General features: G+C 41.8%; 2 protein-coding genes across 2 annotated transcripts in view; one reads left to right on the forward strand and one right to left on the reverse strand.

Moving 5' to 3' along the window:
• plxnb1a (plexin b1a) overlaps positions 1 to 16,463 on the forward strand; it is a 259,098-nt gene that overhangs the window by 119,071 nt on the left and 123,564 nt on the right. The window lies entirely within an intron of this gene.
• LOC311017210 (LHFPL tetraspan subfamily member 4 protein-like) overlaps positions 1 to 16,463 on the reverse strand; it is a 40,205-nt gene that overhangs the window by 13,548 nt on the left and 10,194 nt on the right. Inside the window, exon 2 of the mRNA XM_084015428.1 lies at positions 633 to 869. Coding sequence (XP_083871554.1) covers positions 633 to 869 — 237 coding nt within the window. The remainder of the gene's footprint in view (positions 1 to 632; positions 870 to 16,463) is intronic.

Here is a 16,463-nt window from a genome sequence, read left to right on the forward strand (position 1 = left end):
CACACACACTCCACGTGTGTCTCTCCTTCTGTTTAGCTTAGTTTTGTGTGTTAGGTAGTTAGGTAATAAGGCTTTGTTAATTGCAGTGTTATTGATTGTGGTCATTATTACTGATTTTAATAAATCTTATTATATTATAACTAGCGGTCTCTTGTGCTTGTTGTGTATATGTCCCTGGATAACAGCAGGTTGTGAAGGCTAGTGCTTGAATTTCACGCCCTTCTTAATTGTTAGATTGTTTTTATGCTTCCATGCCAATGATCACGATGATTGGCATGTGAGTATAAAACCTTTATATTGAGACTGAATACAGTTTTAGGTTATCTTTCCCTGATCCCAGGGTGGTGCCCCGTTTATTCATGATTATATCATGATAATATATTAAATATAATTATTAATACCGATAATCATATTGATATTAATAATTAACTGTTGATAACCAAATCTGCTCCTGCTACAACCCCAACAACACCAAATGATGCTTACAAGTAAATTTTCCAACCCAAACAGTTATATTAGAATGAAATGGCATTGTTCTCCCCTACAACACAAGAACACTGCTGCTCCTAATTCATCAACTAAGTCTTGTCCATGGGTCAGCTGTTGAGAAGTTTCATGAGTCCTTCACTCACCTTTGTTGTCTGTTTGCAAATCATCAAGATAGAAGTCTGTCTGCCGGTTGCCCAGGACAAAGGCCAGGAATGAGAGGATGAGGGCGTCCAGGATGCCCATGATGGCCAGCATATAGGCCCAGCGTACAGAGCAATCGCCCAGGGAGTATTTCCCCGCCTGCTCCCCACACATATCCCGGATCACCTCGGCGTCCCACCCGTCAGGGAAGATCATGCAACCCAGCACCAGGCACACTCCTGCAGCAGGTCGCAGAGGGGAGAGACAGGGTTAAAGTGAGGGCTGGGATTGGGTGGAGATGTGGACTATGATGACATGAGATCAGAGGAGAAAGGGAACGAAAAGAGAGTGAGATCAGTCCCTCCAGGATTTCACAGGCTTTTGGGGGGATTGATGCTGATTAAAATGCCTGACTACTACTACTGTTATGAGTGTTAAAGTAAAGTAAAAACACTCAGCATCACAATAATTCTAACAAAGTCAGCTTTAGTAAAACTCTCTCTGAAGTCAAGATGTTTAAAGTTTTTATTTAGACTTATTTTCCTATTTTCTTGATCACACATACAACTCACACTATGGCTGTCAACAAAAATAACAACAGGCATTTGAATGTGAAATTGGATTGTGAAAAAAAGCAGCACTACTATGGCTGTGTGCCTCACACCACGGCACATACTGTCACTTTCTTCAATTGAAAATGAAATGTAATGTCCGGTCAAGCTGACTGAGGGATAATTCGACAACAACCTGGTGAGACCTCGACCTCATGTCCTAACAGTAAACACAACAACTTAACAGATGGCTCACTAGTACTTCTTATGTTCCAGTGGTTGTACTTTTTAAACAGAAAACACGTTTTTGATTTTGTAATATTGACTGCAGCCGTACCCACACCTGAATCTCTGGACCTCTCTCTCTGGATCAACTCCACTTTTCTGGATCTTCTGGACTCTGGCCTCTCCCTCTGCCACCTCGCCTTCCTAGTCCTGCTCCATTTGCCCGGTCCAGTCCCTGCCTTCCTGTGACCAAAGACTCTTTTGCACTATTCTAGCTTTCTTTAATAAATCATCCGTCATCCGCACACAGACCTTGAGAAGAAAAGTTAATTGAAAAGTAAATGTCAAAACGGACTCCAAACGTAAAAAAATCTTCAGTAGTTCTGAAGTGGTAGGAGGTAGCCTACTGCAGCAGGACATGAACAGCAAGCAAGCCGTTATACACTTCATTTTTTCATAAAGATATATACACACTTGTTTTTGCTCCAATTTTTCATGAGCTGAAATTAAAGATCAAAGAAGATTATATACGTACACACAAAAGGCCTATTTCCACTCTAATTCATCCCAAAGGTGTTCTATCGGGTTCAAGTTCAAGTTCAAGTTGAGTTCATGTTGGAAGAGGAAGGGGCCATCCCCAAACTGTTCCACAAAGTTGGGAGCATGGAATTGTCCAACATCTCTTGGTATGCTGAAGCATTCAGAGTTCCTTGCAGTTCCACTGGAACTAAGGGGCCAAGCCCAGCTCCTGAAAAACAACCCCACACCATAATCCCCCTTCACCAAACTTTATACGTGGCACAATGCAGTCAGACAAGTACTGTTGTCCTGGCAACTGCCAAACCCAGACTCGTCCATCAGATTGCCAGATGGAGAAGCGTGATTGGTCCCTCCAGAGAACGTCTCCACTGCTCTAGAGTCCAGTGGCGGCGTGCTTTACACCACTGCATCCAACGTTTTGCATTGCACTTGCTGATGTATGGCTTGGATGCAGCTGATCGCCATGGAAACCCATTCCATGAAGCACTCTACTCTGTTCTTGAGCTAATCTGAAGGCCACATGAAGTTTCTGTAGTGATTGACTCTGCAGAAAGTTGGTGACCTCTGTGCACTATATGCCTCAGCATCCGTTGACCCCGCTCCGTCATTTTACGTGGTCTACCACTTCTTGGCTGAGTTGCTGTCGTTCCCAATCACTTCCACTTTGTTCTAATCCCACTGACAGTTGACTCTGAGGAAATTTCACATCTGGACTTGTTGCACAGGTGGCATCCTATCACAGTACCACGCTGGAATTCACTGAGCTCCTGAGAGAGACCCATTCTTTCACAAATGTTTGTAGAAAGAGCCTGCATGCCTAGGTGCTGCTTTTATACACCTGTGGCCATGGAAGTGATTGGAACACCTGACTTCAATTATTTGGATGGCTGATGGAATACTTTTGGCAATATAGTGTATATTTTCCACTGGCAACATCACTTGTAATACACATGCTTATTCCAATACATCTTCAAAAGAGTCAATGTCTGGAACTCCATTGGCATGCAATTGTGAATATTGTAATGCCTGTGTGTGCCCTAATGAAGGATGTTGGGCAGCGCAGAGTAAGTTGTGTGTGGAATGAGGATACAGTAATAGAGAGATAACTGGCTGAAATGGAAAACAGGATTATGCCACTGGGCTTTCAGTAAACAACAAGCTGTCAATCACGGGGTAGTCACAATGATAACTTGATTTATGGTTCATTTGACCCTAAATGGACCGTAATTGACTAAACTTGACTGAGACCATAAACATATATTTACAAATTTGTAATGTGATACAACCAAGGCAGTCACCCCCTGATGGCCAGTCGAGAGAATATAAGTTTAAGGCACTTCAGCTTGGCTTTACTTTTCAGAACCGGAAGTTGAGACTCTTTTTGTATCTTTATCAAACAGCATAACAAACCAGGCAGGAAATAGGGCGAGGGACAAAGGCAAGCATTAAAAAAGGGTTGCTGTGTCTTTGTACGGTCTGAAGGTGATGGGTCTGAGCGAATCATCCTGTCATATTATTGATTCCTTCTGAACGCCCTGCCTTTCTCCCATTAGCCATCCATCATGAGAGAGTGGTAACTCATGGCAACAGATGAGGGAGGATATCAAATTAGTCACCACCTCTCACCGCAAAGCAGAACATCATGCAGATATGAGGAGTCTTATTTCAGGCTTAGACTTATGTTGTTTGAAAATGTGACCGCTCCTCCGAGCAAATGATTGCAGGCATAATGAGAGCATGTAATGAGAAAAAGTATAATGACCATAATACAGTAATAGTGGAAGAATAGAAGAGGAATGGAAGTAATCACTGTGGGAAATCAACGCATTATTAGCTTCTTTTATGACCTTTGTACAAGATATTAACAAAGATGAGAGATGATAAAATCATTAACTGAGTAATGAGCATCAGGTTACATGTTTAATGGGTTTTTGATAAATGTTCCCCCATCTGGCATTAAAACTTGCCCAAAGCCTTTTGAAACCTTGGATGCAACCACTTGAAGAATCGTCATGGTTGAAATACTTGATTGCAGCTCATTAACCAATCATTTGAGTCATTTGAGTCAGAGTCATTTGCCATTTTCCGAAAAAGGCTCAAGACTCACCTGTTCAGACTTCACCTCGACTCTACATAGCATGACCCACTAACACCCCCCCCCCCCCCCCCCCCCCAAAAAAAAACCTTACCTATAGCACTCTGATCGTAGCACTGTTGCTCTTGAAGTACTAGTTTACTCAGATGAGGACCTAACACTTGTTCTATTTTTAGCTCTTACTTTATCAGCAATGATACGTTGTGGTTTCTTTGTTTCCTTCTTTTGACAAATGTACTTATTGTAAGTCGCTTTGGACAAAAGCGTCTGCTAAATGACCTAAATGCAAATGTAAATGTAAATTTCCCTTTGTTGTATTACATTTTGTTTTTTAAATAGTACAGTAGGTGGTGGAACCAATTTTGTTCAGCAGCCTAAAACACAAGGAATTATGGAATGTCCGTGAGCAGTTAAAATGACATTTTCTGAATAAAATCATGTTTTTCATGAAATTCACTCTCACTCTTTGGTATCATATGATGGCTGCTTAAAGGACCGTTACTAAATGTCATTGTCCATTGACAACCCTTTACAAAAACATCTACCATGTTTACCAAAATAACTTTATTTTGCAAGATAGTTTTTTTAACTAAAGTATAAAGAAGGTCAATGAGTGGCTGAAAGTACAGTAGTAAGTCAGATTTGTGTGATTTTCAGGCTCGTATTGTTACAACAGTTGCCATAAAATAAATGTTTTTCAACTTCCCCTGTCATGATTTTTCCTAGTTTACATTCCTGTTTTATTTTGAAGTTTTTGTCCCGTGTGGTTTCCTGTCACGTACTTCCTGGTCTTTGTTGTTTCTGGGCTGTGGTCAGATTGGGGTCCTAACGCCTTTTACTTGACCTCTGGGGAAAACGTCACAAGGTCAACGAAAGTTGGGAGGAGAACTCATCAGGATTTAGGAAAACTGCGGTGCTTTCACTACGTTAAGTTATTATAATGCTCCGGCTGATGATTGACAGCTGATGATCCACACCATACGGCTTTGATTAGAGTTATAAAATAATTGTAGATCAAATAAGCATGGTGATTTTCACAAGGTTGAATAACACAAACCCAGAGACTTAACAGTCTCATAGAGTGTTTTTACACATTGCAACAGGAATGGCAGTGAATGGTAACTGAGATCTACCAAAGTATACACTGCATCAGTGTTAATTTCGTTAACGAAAACTATGACGAAATATGTTCGTCAAAAGCATTTTTTCTATGACTAAGACGAGACGATGACGAGCTAAAAATAGATCCTTGATGATAAAAATATGACGAGATGTCTGCTTCGTTTTCGTTAACGAGACGGGACGGGACTAAAATGTTAATGGTGTGTTCTACGGACATTAAAAAAAAAACATGCGTTTTTTTTCCTCTTAAACTAGAGAAACGGGGCTAAACAACGGTACCCTGCTTGCCCATGTGAGCAATTTATTTCTGACAACAAAACGAATGCGTAAAGTTGTAAAGATGTGACTAGATGTCTCCTCATCTCCGTGGCGCATTTCTCCGTTTTGTTTATGTATATCGATCATTATTTTCATCCGCCATCTAGCTAGTGACGTATAGAGTTACGTTTATGCATCGGACGCTCGTATTGGCTCCCGTAGCGGCTTTTACAGCCAATCGGAAAGCCTGATTTACGCTTGGCCGTGAGTTGTTGTGTCTGCCCAAACGGGAGACACGGAGGAGTTCACAGCAGAGCAAATGACGGTCAAAGAGTTATTGTAGTGATAGAGAAAGTTAAATACATAAATGGCACAGAAGAAGTACACTATATACACACATATTTAGGGCAGGGAGAGGAAAGGACCATTCCTGGCAACAAAACCGCCCATGGACACTACCCAAAATAATATCCATATTTCATAGACAGAAGCAGCTAGAAGCTTGATGGAATGGAATTGTCCTGTTTTAATAGCTCGCCACATGCAGCCCATAGGAAAAGAATGAGACAACAGATTCAACATAGGCCAAGTTATGGACCGGCAGCTTAAAGCAGACGCATGGGGGCGGCAGTGCTAAAGTGTGACTAAAAGTAATGACTAAAAGTTGACTAAAAGTAATGACTAAAAGTAATGACTAAAAGTTGACTAAAAGTTGACTAAAAGTTGACTAAAATGTTTTTACTTTTCCTCGACTAAAACTAGACTAAAACTATGAAGGTAAACAATGACTAAAATGTGACTAAAACTAATAAGCATAAGCAAGACTAAGACTAAATCTAAAATAGCTGCCAAAATTAACACTGCACTGCATACACAGGACATCTTTATAAATGGCCAAACGTCAAAATTAGACTCTGGTATGGTCCTAAGTTTCATTTTCGTCATTTTGGCCATTGGTCTGGTCAGTAATAACAAAAAATGTAGGCTAGAACAGAGCAACACTGTTAAATCTAGATCTAGCAGGATGACAGACATTCAGATCATTCTCTATTAACATATATCTGCATATCAATTCTGAATCTCGAGGCAATGGGAAAGGATTTTGGTATTAGAAGTGTACTGCTTCCCATTTGTAGTCCGAGTTGTACTGACGTTGGAGCAGGCTCCACTGGTTAACAGTCCATATGGAAACAAGTGGCTTGGAACCCACTGGTTATCTTCTGGCGATGATTTAATTTTATTAGGTTCATTTAACTTATAACGTGTTCTATTACTGCTCGATGTGTAAAGTGTCCTGATATAACTTTTAATAAATAACATAAATAAAAATTAAATTGTAAAAATGGAATTGAAGTATGACAACAGCGCTCTCAGTCATCAGTGATGGGAGCTGCTGATTCAGCATTGTTGGTTCAGTTTGTAGATTATATGTATGATTCCAACATGTTGTCACTCCAATACGTCAATAACACAGCTTGGTCAGAGATGGTGTGCCCTCTCCTCCATCATCAACTCTAATGTTTAAGTGGGCAAAAGCAGGCTAAAAATAACCCCACCTTCCCACAGCCCCAGAAAAGCCCTTTGAAGTTGTTGGGGCTTTTCCTCTTCCTTCCTCCGCTCCACTCTCAAGACACTACGCTCTGAACTTGGAGGGGAGGCACTTCAAAGGCGTGAGAGAAGTGATGGAACAGAGAGGGAGGATGGGAGGAAGTGATGAGACCAGACAGTGATAAAAGGGGAAAAAACGATTCTATGAAGAAGGAGAAGGCAAGCAAGATGGATACCTGCTGCTCCACTCCATTATCTCATTTTTCTCCTCTCCATGTATCACTGTCTGTCATTTCCTTCCATCGCAGCATTCACAGCCCGTCACAGCTGTTCGAAAACGAAGCTCAAACTCAAACTGATGAGAACATTTAGAATGACGTTGCCTGGAAACTTTTGTGGTCCAACTGGGTAAAATGGCTGTGAACCAATTTATTTATAGTGCCCTGTGGTTATTTAGAGATTTATTACATAAGCATTAATTCAGATTTACCACCGATATCAGATGTCCACAAAGATCCATCTCTTGATTCTAGACAAACAGCCTGCAATGATTATGGCAGGGCTCTAAAAATACCACCAATGGGCTATATATAACTATATAACTATATATAAGTATTTTTGATGGGAGCAGATGAAGGCATCAAAGTATTCGTCCTGTGCAGGTTGATCTGTGTTAACGGCCGTGATGCCATCCAGTGTACGCTCTGACTGACTTACTTTATTGTGGTAACATTATTGAAATAAAATGGGATTAGAATGGTTCCCATTCAAATCAATGTAGGAGGATGTGGTCAGAGTGGCGGCCGTCTTTACGTGTACTGTTGCCACAGTGACTGTTGTAGCCGCCCACCTTATAAAGTAATTCAAGTAAACATTCACACACTCTTGTCACAATGGCAGGAAATGCTCCTTCTTGTACATCAGTGTACCACAGTGACACACCACTTTTTCTCAAATGCAGACTGATACACCCACTCATAGTAGATTTGAAAGACGCTCAATCTCCAATCAAGATATGCAGCGGCTGTTCATTCCAGTGTGAATAAATGATAATAAATAAATGTAGAGCGACAGATTTTACATTGGGAAGGAGAACAGGGATGGAAAGATGGATCAGCAAAACTTTACCACATTAGACTGCTGTCCATTTCCTGCCTCCTACCGATGTGCAAACTATTGGATTTGTTCAAGATCAACATTTTTTAAGCATAAATATGTTTCATAAATACCTTTCATCAGCCTTGTATCACACTTGCAGCAGTGGACTAACAAAAGGTTAATATTGTGAAACAATTGGTTCAGGCAACAAAGCGACTTTGTTAAGTGACAAAAAAGATTGTGGATTGTGTTGGAATAATAATGCACTACAGCGTATTTGGGCTATTGTAGGGGGGAAAGGAGAAGAGCGAGGTGGGCAATATTCAGAGGAAAAAGTTGCAAATTTGCGAGTTTATAAAGTGGCAAATTTGCCAACAACAAGGCTTTATTTATGTAGCAGCCTAGAATTACGAACGTTCTCTGTTGTTGCTGCATGTAACAAGCGCTGCTGATAACGAATGAGTGAGCAGGATCCGGTATAAAAATGACAGCCCTCCTCTGGATGCATCGTTTCCGGGTCAGAGGACGCCTGCGTTAGCGGTGCAGCGTGTGTGCGGCGTTGCGTAGGGTTACCCAGCTCTAAATCGTGTCTTAAATTATATGTGCGGGTTGTACAATTAATTTGGTTTACTTTCATTATTTGGACTTATTTGATTTCCTTTTCTTTTGTTTTCTTTCTTTGACTTTTGTATCTGAATTATATATTCTTCTTTGGTGGTGTCGGTGGTGTCGGTGACCGGTGGTGTGTCGGTGACCGGTGGTGGTGTCCCTTCGTTTTGTGTGCTGTGCTCCCTAGTGCTGGGTTACTTCACTGCGTGTCCTGTGTGTGTGTGTGTGTGTGTGTGTGTGTGTGTGTGTGTGTGTGTGTGTGTGTGTGTGTGTGTGTGTGTATGTGTGATTAAGTGATTTCGTTTTGTTACTTATTTCGGTGGATCACTCCCCGATCACTTGACCCTTGTCCACCCAGTAAGCCTCCTGATTAAACCTTCCCCTCCCCTTTTTTACTGTATGAATGGTCTTTTTTCAATCGATTTTGTAATAAAGCATATATTTTTATACCTGGAACCACGTCTCAAGCCAGTGAGTAGAACGGACCTCTGTGTCTCAAGTATTTAAAAGGACAAACATTCTCTGGGTGGCGTTGTCATGCAACAATTTATAATTCTTTAACGCATTCCGACCTCCTTGATCGTGGTCGTACACTGTACCCTCGCCACATTTAGAAGCAATCGTTAACCAACTGTAAATGGTTAAACCGTTGGCCTCCACGTCGACGCAGTTTGAAGTGAACACAGAGCAGTGGAGTGGAAAGGTGTGAACATGACTCCATTAACAGAGATCACGGCCTCTAATGTATGAAACTGTCTGTGGTCTGCCCTTCCCTCTGCTACTTTGTATGGAGCTTGGCCTGCTGCCCTCCAGCGATCTAATGAGAGGCCTCCTCGCTGATACATAGAGCTTTCATTGGATTTCACCTGTCTGTCTCTACATGTCAGCCCTGTGATAGACTGGTTACCTGTCTGTCTCTACATGTCAGCCCTATGATAGACTGGTTACCTGTCTGTCTCTACATGTCTCCCTGTGATAGACTGGTTACCTGTCTGTCTCTACATGTCAGCCCTATGATAGACTGGTTACCTGTCTGTCTCTACATGTCAGCCCTGTGATAGACTGGTTACCTGTCTGTCTCTACATGTCAGCCCTATGATAGACTGGTTACCTGTCTGTCTCTACATGTCAGCCCTGTGATAGACTGGTTACCTGTCTGTCTCTACATGTCAGCCCTATGATAGACTGGTTACCTGTCTGTCTCTACATGTCAGCCCTGTGATGGACTGGTTACATGTCTGTCCCTACATGTCTCCCTGTGATAGTCTGGTTACCCGTCTGTCCCTACATGTCTCCCTGTGATAGACTGGTTACCTGTCTGTCTCTACATGTCAGCCCTGTGATAGACTGGTTACCTGTCTGTCTCTACATGTCTCCCTGTGATAGACTGGTTACCTGTCTGTCTCTACATGTCAGCCCTATGATAGACTGGTTACCTGTCTGTCTCTACATGTCAGCCCTGTGATAGACTGGTTACCTGTCTGTCCCTACATGTCTCCCTGTGATAGTCTGGTTACCCGTCTGTCTCTACATGTTGGCCCTGTGATAGACTGGTTACCTGTCTGTCTCTACATGTCGGCCCTGTAATAGACTGGTTATCTGTCTGTCTCTACATGTTGGCCCTGTGATAGACTGGTTACCTGTCTGTCTCTACATGTCCAGGGTGAACCCTGCCTTCACCCAATGACAGCTGGGATCGGCTCCAGCCCCCCTACGACCCTGAATACAGAATAAGCAGTAGACGATGAATGGATGGATGGATGGATGGATAGTAACCAGCTATCTTCCAGGTTTTTCTTTATGATAGCATCCATCCATCCATCCATCCATTTTCTACCGCTTATCCTGTATTCAGGGTCGCGGTATGATAGCATGTATTACTTTAATTAAATCCAGTCAAATAATACTTTATATTGATGTTTGGCTTCCATTGTTGTGTATAAACCAATACAAAGAAAGTGAATGTGATTTTGTCCACATCATTGAAAAAAATATTTCACACAATTACTTAATTATGAGAAATCTGCATTCAAATGAATCCAGTAGAATGAGATGAACTAAAGGATGGAAAATGTACAGCCCCATACAGTATATGCTTTGATCATCATTGCACATCATTTTATCATAATGTGATCATCGATCGCCTATAAGCTGCAAATCATCACCAGCATCTACAGAAGCTTGTTTGACAGTCTGAAAATCCTGAAAGAGAACCAACAATATAATATCCATTTGAAATGGCTGTATACAGTTTGGTTTTCAGTCAAGATTACATATTAATGAGAAGCATGGATGATGTATAGCAGAAAAATAATCACTCAAACTTCATTTCATCAACGGGGGCTTTGTCTCTTTCTCCAACCCACATTGACAATGCTGAGAAGGGTCAAAGGAATCCATTATTCAGCTGTCAGGATATTTTTAGAAACACCCCGTTGACTTTGGAATGATTTATTAAGCGCCTGATGTGTGTGTGTGTGTGTGTGTGAGAGAGAGAGAGAGAGAGAGAGAGAGAGAGAGAGAGAGAGAGAGAGAGAGAGATCCCAGAGGGAACCTCTTCACTCTCACTGTAGTTCTATATTTAGCTCGACCATTGCAGCATCTCTTTCTGGAATATATACATATGAACGTGGGTGCATTTATGCATACGTGCACTAGTGCTCCCGCATATTTGAAGCTATACACATGGACAAAGGACAAATAGACACACATGCACGTTTACTAGTGCAGAGAAAACACACACACACACACACACACCAATGGATGACTTCTTGCGGAGCGGGGCAGACCTGAATGGGCTCCTTCTACACACCCAACGCTTACAAATATAACGTATCATATGCATTCAATAAATAATAATATGATTATCTAAATACTGATAGCATCTCTGTGCTAATCTGAGCATTGTTACACACACACTTGTTCCCCACGGCGGCAGCACGCCAAACTGACCATGCAAAAGAAACGCACATCTGTCCGCTCGCACCTAATCAGGATGGCTCTCTCTCATTCTCGCCCACCTGCACACACCTGCTGTCTCTACTGCTTCACTGTATCATTATTTCTATAAGATTATTTAACCCTGTGTCTCTTAAATACATTTACTGGAAGAAAGGAAAATAAAAAAAATAAATAAAAATAAAGTCTGCTGATTGATCTGCAGCATCCCTGTCAACTCCTACTCACTGTCAAGCCATCAATACCACAGCTTGGTCAGTGCTCCTCGATGTCTCATTTAGTTTGAGCGTTTTTGGAGCATTGTTCGTGACTGCTGCATTATGGGGAGAGCAACAGACAGGCCCTTCGTAGCACTTGTGTTGCCTGAACTTAACACATTATGCGTGTAACAAGCGTACACTGACATGATGACGTGACATTAGAGGGGAACATAGAGGGGAACACACAGTTTGAACAGTCGGTGCTCTGAAAAAGCAAGCAAGAAAGTATTTGACACATTTGAGTGAAAATGTTTTGTCGCTGTAAGACAGATTTTACTGTATGCTTCACTCTGCTTGTATACATGTGTGAAAGAGCGACAGACAAATAAAGGGCAAGAATAGACAACAACAACAACCTTGGTAATTTATCAAACACTGTCCTTTTAAGAAGTCAGACCCTACAGATTTGTTGAGTGTAAAAACAACTACAAAACTGCAGACAAGAAGGTAGCCATGATTTTTTTGTGAGGTGAACCTCCTAAATGTGAATAACTATAGGTTAATGTATAAAGCTTGATGTCATCCATGTAGAGAAGGTGGCTGATGGCTACACCACTTCGGAACCGATATCCGTAGCCACTCTTAGTGATGATCTGGCTGAGGGGGTCCAGGTATATGCAGAACAGCAGAGGGGACAAAGCACCTTCTTGGTATTTGCCGCAATTGATGGTAAGTTGTGCAACTGTCTTTGAGTTGGAGACCACATCCCCATTGAGTTCTTGATGAAGGTGCATAGTGTCCTGTAGGGGCCACAGCCCCACGATTCTCGGATGTGACTTCTCAACGAACGAAAGATGAACTATTCACCTTTAAAAGATATACAGACAAAGGTCCCCTCGCAGCAGATGAGTAAACATTCTCCTTCAGGTCACTGGACCGACCTGGAGGAAATGTGTGTCCGCTTTAAGGCTCGGTTAGAGGATTTACAAACCCTTAAATCAGAGCATCTACAAGTTCTCCTCGCACCCCCGAACGAGGAGGACCAGACCATCAGAGTCACCAGAGTTTGAGGCACCTAAACACATCTGGAAAGTGATTAACACCTTTGTTTGACAGAGAGCCTCGATTGAAGTATAAAGGATAACACCTTATCTCTTCCTCACCATTTGCTCCTAAGTCATGTTGAAGACCCCTTCCTCCCCTCTTGGGAGTCATAAACTAATGACCTGGTCTGCTGGCATGCAGAGAGAGGTCACATGAACTTTGCAGGAAATCATGTTCACATTTTGACCAATCCAAGAAAAGGATGAGATATGTGTTCAACATTAGTTTAAAACCATCCATAATAATCATTGAATAATTATAAGCATACTGGCGAACTTCCCGTCGTTCTACGCCGAAGGACAGAGAAGTTACCAAAATTGCTAAAAATTAACATTGTCATTGTAATGGACTTAAATACTGCACCACGCAGTCAGACGAAAATATGTTTGCTCATTAATCTGCCTGCATCACCAAGGACAAAATGCTTACTAAGTTACCAAACTTGTTTGGGCTAGCTTGATAGGTTTGCACTGTATGTGTTGGATCAAAGTTACTTTCAACTCTACCAGAAATGATTTGTACAGAGAAATGTTTACAGTTCATGTTTCATTCTATGTGCCAACTTTGACCATAACGGCGAGATGGTGTTCAAATGTTCTAGTCATAGGATTGCATTTTGTTTTGTTTAACAGTTTAACCGGCGGCCGCAAAGATTTGGCATATTGACTAACGTTTATACCTAAGCCACCCAAGGCCGAATTCAAGGAGAAGACAGCTGTTGAACTAAGACGGATTACGGCAAAGACGGACGCCCGCTATGAAACTACCGCAGATCGGGGCTAACGGTTCCCTCGGGCCACGGCAAGGAAGATCCCTTCGGGTCTACGTCACCGACGGAAGAGCGACCGCTTGGAGTTTCAGTAAGCCGAGAAGAAGCGTCCCAAAGTAAGACCGAATCCGCATTCAACAGTAATGACCGAGTTGCAGGGTGAAACTAAGTATAGCGTCTGTTAATATCTAATATCTGTGAGGTCATTTTTCCCATTATTCACCTTTTCCTCTTACTAAGGAGTCCAAATTCTTAGGAAGAACACACTCGCCTTTATCGCCAAACGTGCTAGATGAGCTGTTAATCACATTTCAGTTATATTTCTGGCGTTGTATTGGTATTTTGTTTATTACATCTGTTATCGTTTTATTCACTTTTGTTTAATCCCTAGTTAATCAATAAATTCCCCTAAAGCATAAAGTCGTTGGATATTTCTTCTGTGCAGAATACAAAGATCCCTATTTCAAGAACTTATGATCTAAGGAAATGAGACTGATTTATTAAATTATATTGATTAATTGTTAATTAATTAATAAGTGGTCATTAGAGTCTTAACGTGAATTCTATAAAGTTCTGTCTGACCAACAGATGGTGCCCCTTATACCAGAGCGGGTATTGAAATTGTGGATTAATATACATTGATATACATATTTTAATATCGTAGTTTCCTTACATACACAGTTTACGTAGGTACCATTAGGTATTAACCTTATCTTCCTACAGTCCTATTGATGTTACAGTTTCAAGCATTCCAGTATCCATGTGTTTGGCATCGAGTCAAAGGCTTTCTTGTAATCAATCCAGGTGTGCACTAGTTGGTCTGTCTCGTCTAATAGTTTAGAGTGACTATTTTGTCCACCAGCAGCTGGTCCCCCCTCTGACTTGTCGTTCTGGCTGTACCATTGTTGCTATACCTCGTCAATCTCTAGTTGTAAGATCAGTTTCCATTTTTGGAAATTGGAAGAATGAGCTAGTAGTAGATTGTTTGTAAGGTAAGATATTGGGTTTCCGGGTTTCCATTGATCCCACATCCTCTGCATCAACCCTCTGCTCGTATAATAGCATTCCAACAGTTCCATATTCTCTTCCCTCATCCATGTATGTCTTGTTCCAGTAGCCCCATCATCAGTGACCTAGTTCCTCAACACCTGATGCTGACATTGTTGACCCGGGCAACATCATATATATACACTCACCGGCCACTTTATTAGGTACACCTTGCTAGTACCGGGTTGGACCCCCTTTTGCCTTCAGATCTGCCTTAATCCTTCGTGGCATAGATTCAACAAGGTACTGGAAACATTCCTCAGAGAGTTTGGTCCATATTGACATGATAGCATCACACAGTTGCTGCAGATTTGTCGGCTGCACATCCATGATGCAAATCTCCCGTTCCACCACATCCCAAAGGTGCTCTATTGGATTGAGATCTGGTGACTGTGGAGGCCATTTGAGTACAGTGAACTCATTGTCATGTTCAAGAAACCAGTTTGAGATGATTGACGCTTTATGACATGGCGCGTTATCCTGCTGGAAGTAGCCATCAGAAGATGGGTACACTGGTCATAAAGGGATGGACATGGTCTGCAACAATACTCAGGTAGGCTGTGGCGTTGACACAATGCTCAATTGGTACTAATGGGCCCAAAGTGTGCCAAGAAAATATCCCCCACACCATTACACCACCACCACCAGCCTGAACCGTTGATACAAGGCAGGATGGATCCATGTTTTCATGTTGTTGACGCCAAATTCTGACCCTACCATCCGAATGTCGCAGCAGAAATCCAGACTCATCAGACCAGGCAACATTTTTCCAATCTTCTATTGTCCAAATTTGGTGAGCCTGTGCGAATTGTAGCCTCAGTTTCCTGTTCTTAGTGACAGGAGTGGCACCCGGTGTGGTCTTCTGCTGCTGTAGCCCATCTGCCTCAAGATTCGACGTGTTGTGCGTTCAGAGATGCTCTTCTGCATACCTCGGTTGTAACGAGTGGTTATTTGAGTTACTGTTGCCTTTCTATCAGCTCAGCAGTCTGGCCATTCTCCTCTGACCTCTGGCATCAACAAGGCATTTGCGCCCACAGAACTGCCGCTCACTGGATATTTTCTCTTTTTCGGACCATTCTCTGTAAACCCTAGAGATGATTGTGCATGAAAATCCCAGTAGATCAGCAGTTTCTGAAATACTCAGACCAGCCCGTCTGGCACCAACAACCATGCCACGTTCAAAGTCACTTAAATCACCTTTCTTCCCCATTCTGATGCTCGGTTTGAACTGCAGCAGATCGTCTTGACCATGTCTACATGCCTAAATGCATTGAGTTGCTGCCATGTGATTGGCTGATTAGAAATTTGCGTTAACAAGCAGTTGGACAGGTGTACCTAATAAAGTGGCCGGTGAGTGTATATATATACAGTATATACAGTATATATATATATATATATATATATATATATATATATATATATATACATACACTCAACAAAAATATAAACGCAAGACTTTTGTTTTTGCTCCCATTTTTCATGAGATGGACTTAAAGATCTAAAATTCATTCCAGATACACAATATTACCATTTCTCTCAAACATTGTTCACAAATCTGTCTAAATGTGTGATAGTGAGCACTTCTGCTTTGCTGAGATAATCCATCCCACCTCACAAAGCATGTGATGAGCTCATATAGCCCGGCTCGAAACAACGTGGCTATGTTCCTGAAGCCTTCTCCAGAAAGTGGGCGAATATCCTTGATAACA

This window comes from Eutrigla gurnardus, assembly GCF_963514095.1.
Source record: "Eutrigla gurnardus genome assembly, chromosome: 8".
Classification (NCBI taxonomy): Eukaryota; Metazoa; Chordata; class Actinopteri; order Perciformes; family Triglidae; genus Eutrigla; species Eutrigla gurnardus.